Here is a 1,529-nt window from a genome sequence, read left to right on the forward strand (position 1 = left end):
CGTGAGAATAAGTGCTTAGTGAGGTTTAACGTAAAATGTAGTTCGTCCATGCGCAGATGTCGCAATTGGATTCAATTCATGCATGGTGTTTCTAAAGGCCTGGTTTCTTAGGACAAGCACCTTATCTGGGAGTCAGCGTTAAGTTGACGTTACCCTGACGCCAACAAAATACTGATTTGTTAGCTCAAGGCCTGGTTTCTTAGGAGAAGCGTCTTAACTGGGCGTCAGCGCTAAGTTGATGTAATTTTGACGCCATAAAAATACCGTTTTGTTAGCTCAGCGTGAGCAGTCGGTCCAACATAGACATTATCTCGCATTGCGCATGCATTAATAACGTAAATAAATATTTATTTTGAATTTGCATTGATTTTGTGATTGTCGACCAGTGCTTTAAAGAAAAAATAATGACTTTGGTGCAAGTAAAAACACATTATAGCTTAGCTAAATGAAGAAGAAGAGGAAAAAGAAGCTATGTTTAATGTTAAAATTAAAATCTCGGCTGATTTCAATCCTCTGTTGTCGGCTGTTGTCCGCCATTGCTTCTGTTGTTATCGTCACGTTGTAATCCAACTGCAGTTGATTTGGACGGCAGTTGTCGTTCAAACTGAGCGTTCGATGACGTATGCTGTCAAACTCATAAAGTAACCAATCAGAGGTAAACGTTCGTTTCAAGCTGACGCCGACGTTTCCTAAGAAACCAGGCCTTAAGACGATCAACAAAAATGTCATCACATGTTGGAATGATAGATGTTTCTATCATGTCGCTTGGAAGTTGAAGAGTTGTTCCGTATACCAGTTCGGCACACGATGCGTTGATATCCTCCTTTACTGCAGTACGGATTCCTAAAAGGACTACTGGAAGTACTTCAGTCCACTGTGAGTTTTCATGGTGAGTTTTCATTCCGGAAAACTCACGATATAAAGATGATCGCATCTGAGAACCTTGATTTGTTGTAATTATTGAAGGGCATCCGAATCGAGATATCCAAGTGTGGAAAATTGCACGACAGATGGTTTTGGCTTGCATGTCCGCAATCGGTATGGCTTCTGGCCATCTTGAAAATCTCTCGATCATTGTTAATAAGTAGCTGTAACCATCAGATGAAGATAACGGGCCTACAATGCCCATGTGTATTTGTTGAAATCAAGCATCAGGTAAACTGAATGTTCCTAGAGGAACTTTGGTGTGTCTTTGAATTTTAGAAGGCTGACAAGGTTCACAGCATTTCACAAATTCTTTTATGTTTTTCTTCATATTTGACCAAATATATCTGCACAGATGAGCTTAGTAGTAGCTGTAATACCAGGATATGATATGCCATGCAAGTATTCCAAAATTTGTCTTCGAAATGTTGCCGGAAAGAATGGCCGTGGAGAACCATTTGAAATGTCGCGTATTAAGTCCGTGTCTGTATTTTGACATGGTTTTTGATCAGTATATATTTGAAATTCTCTACCCTCTAACATGTGTTTGAATTTTTTTATTGCCGAATAAATAGAAAATAACTCGCGGTCATAGATTGACCATT

General features: G+C 39.3%; 1 protein-coding gene across 1 annotated transcript; it reads right to left on the minus strand.

Moving 5' to 3' along the window:
- Window positions 1-649: 649 nt before the first annotated feature.
- Window positions 650-1,129, minus strand: LOC107450507 (uncharacterized). The gene has a single exon (XM_016066322.1). It carries the CDS (start codon window positions 1,127-1,129, stop codon window positions 650-652), a length of 480 nt encoding a protein of 159 aa, XP_015921808.1.
- Window positions 1,130-1,529: the final 400 nt, after the last annotated feature.

Source organism: Parasteatoda tepidariorum, chromosome 7 (genome assembly GCF_982258835.1).
Source record: "Parasteatoda tepidariorum strain Cologne lab strain chromosome 7, Ptep-v5.0, whole genome shotgun sequence".
Lineage (NCBI taxonomy): Eukaryota > Metazoa > Arthropoda > Arachnida > Araneae > Theridiidae > Parasteatoda > Parasteatoda tepidariorum.

Coding starts and splice junctions, on each gene's coding strand:
- LOC107450507 (XM_016066322.1), bottom strand. CDS start 1,129: ATGGGCATTGTAGGCCCGTTATCTTCATCTGATGGTTACAGCTACTTA.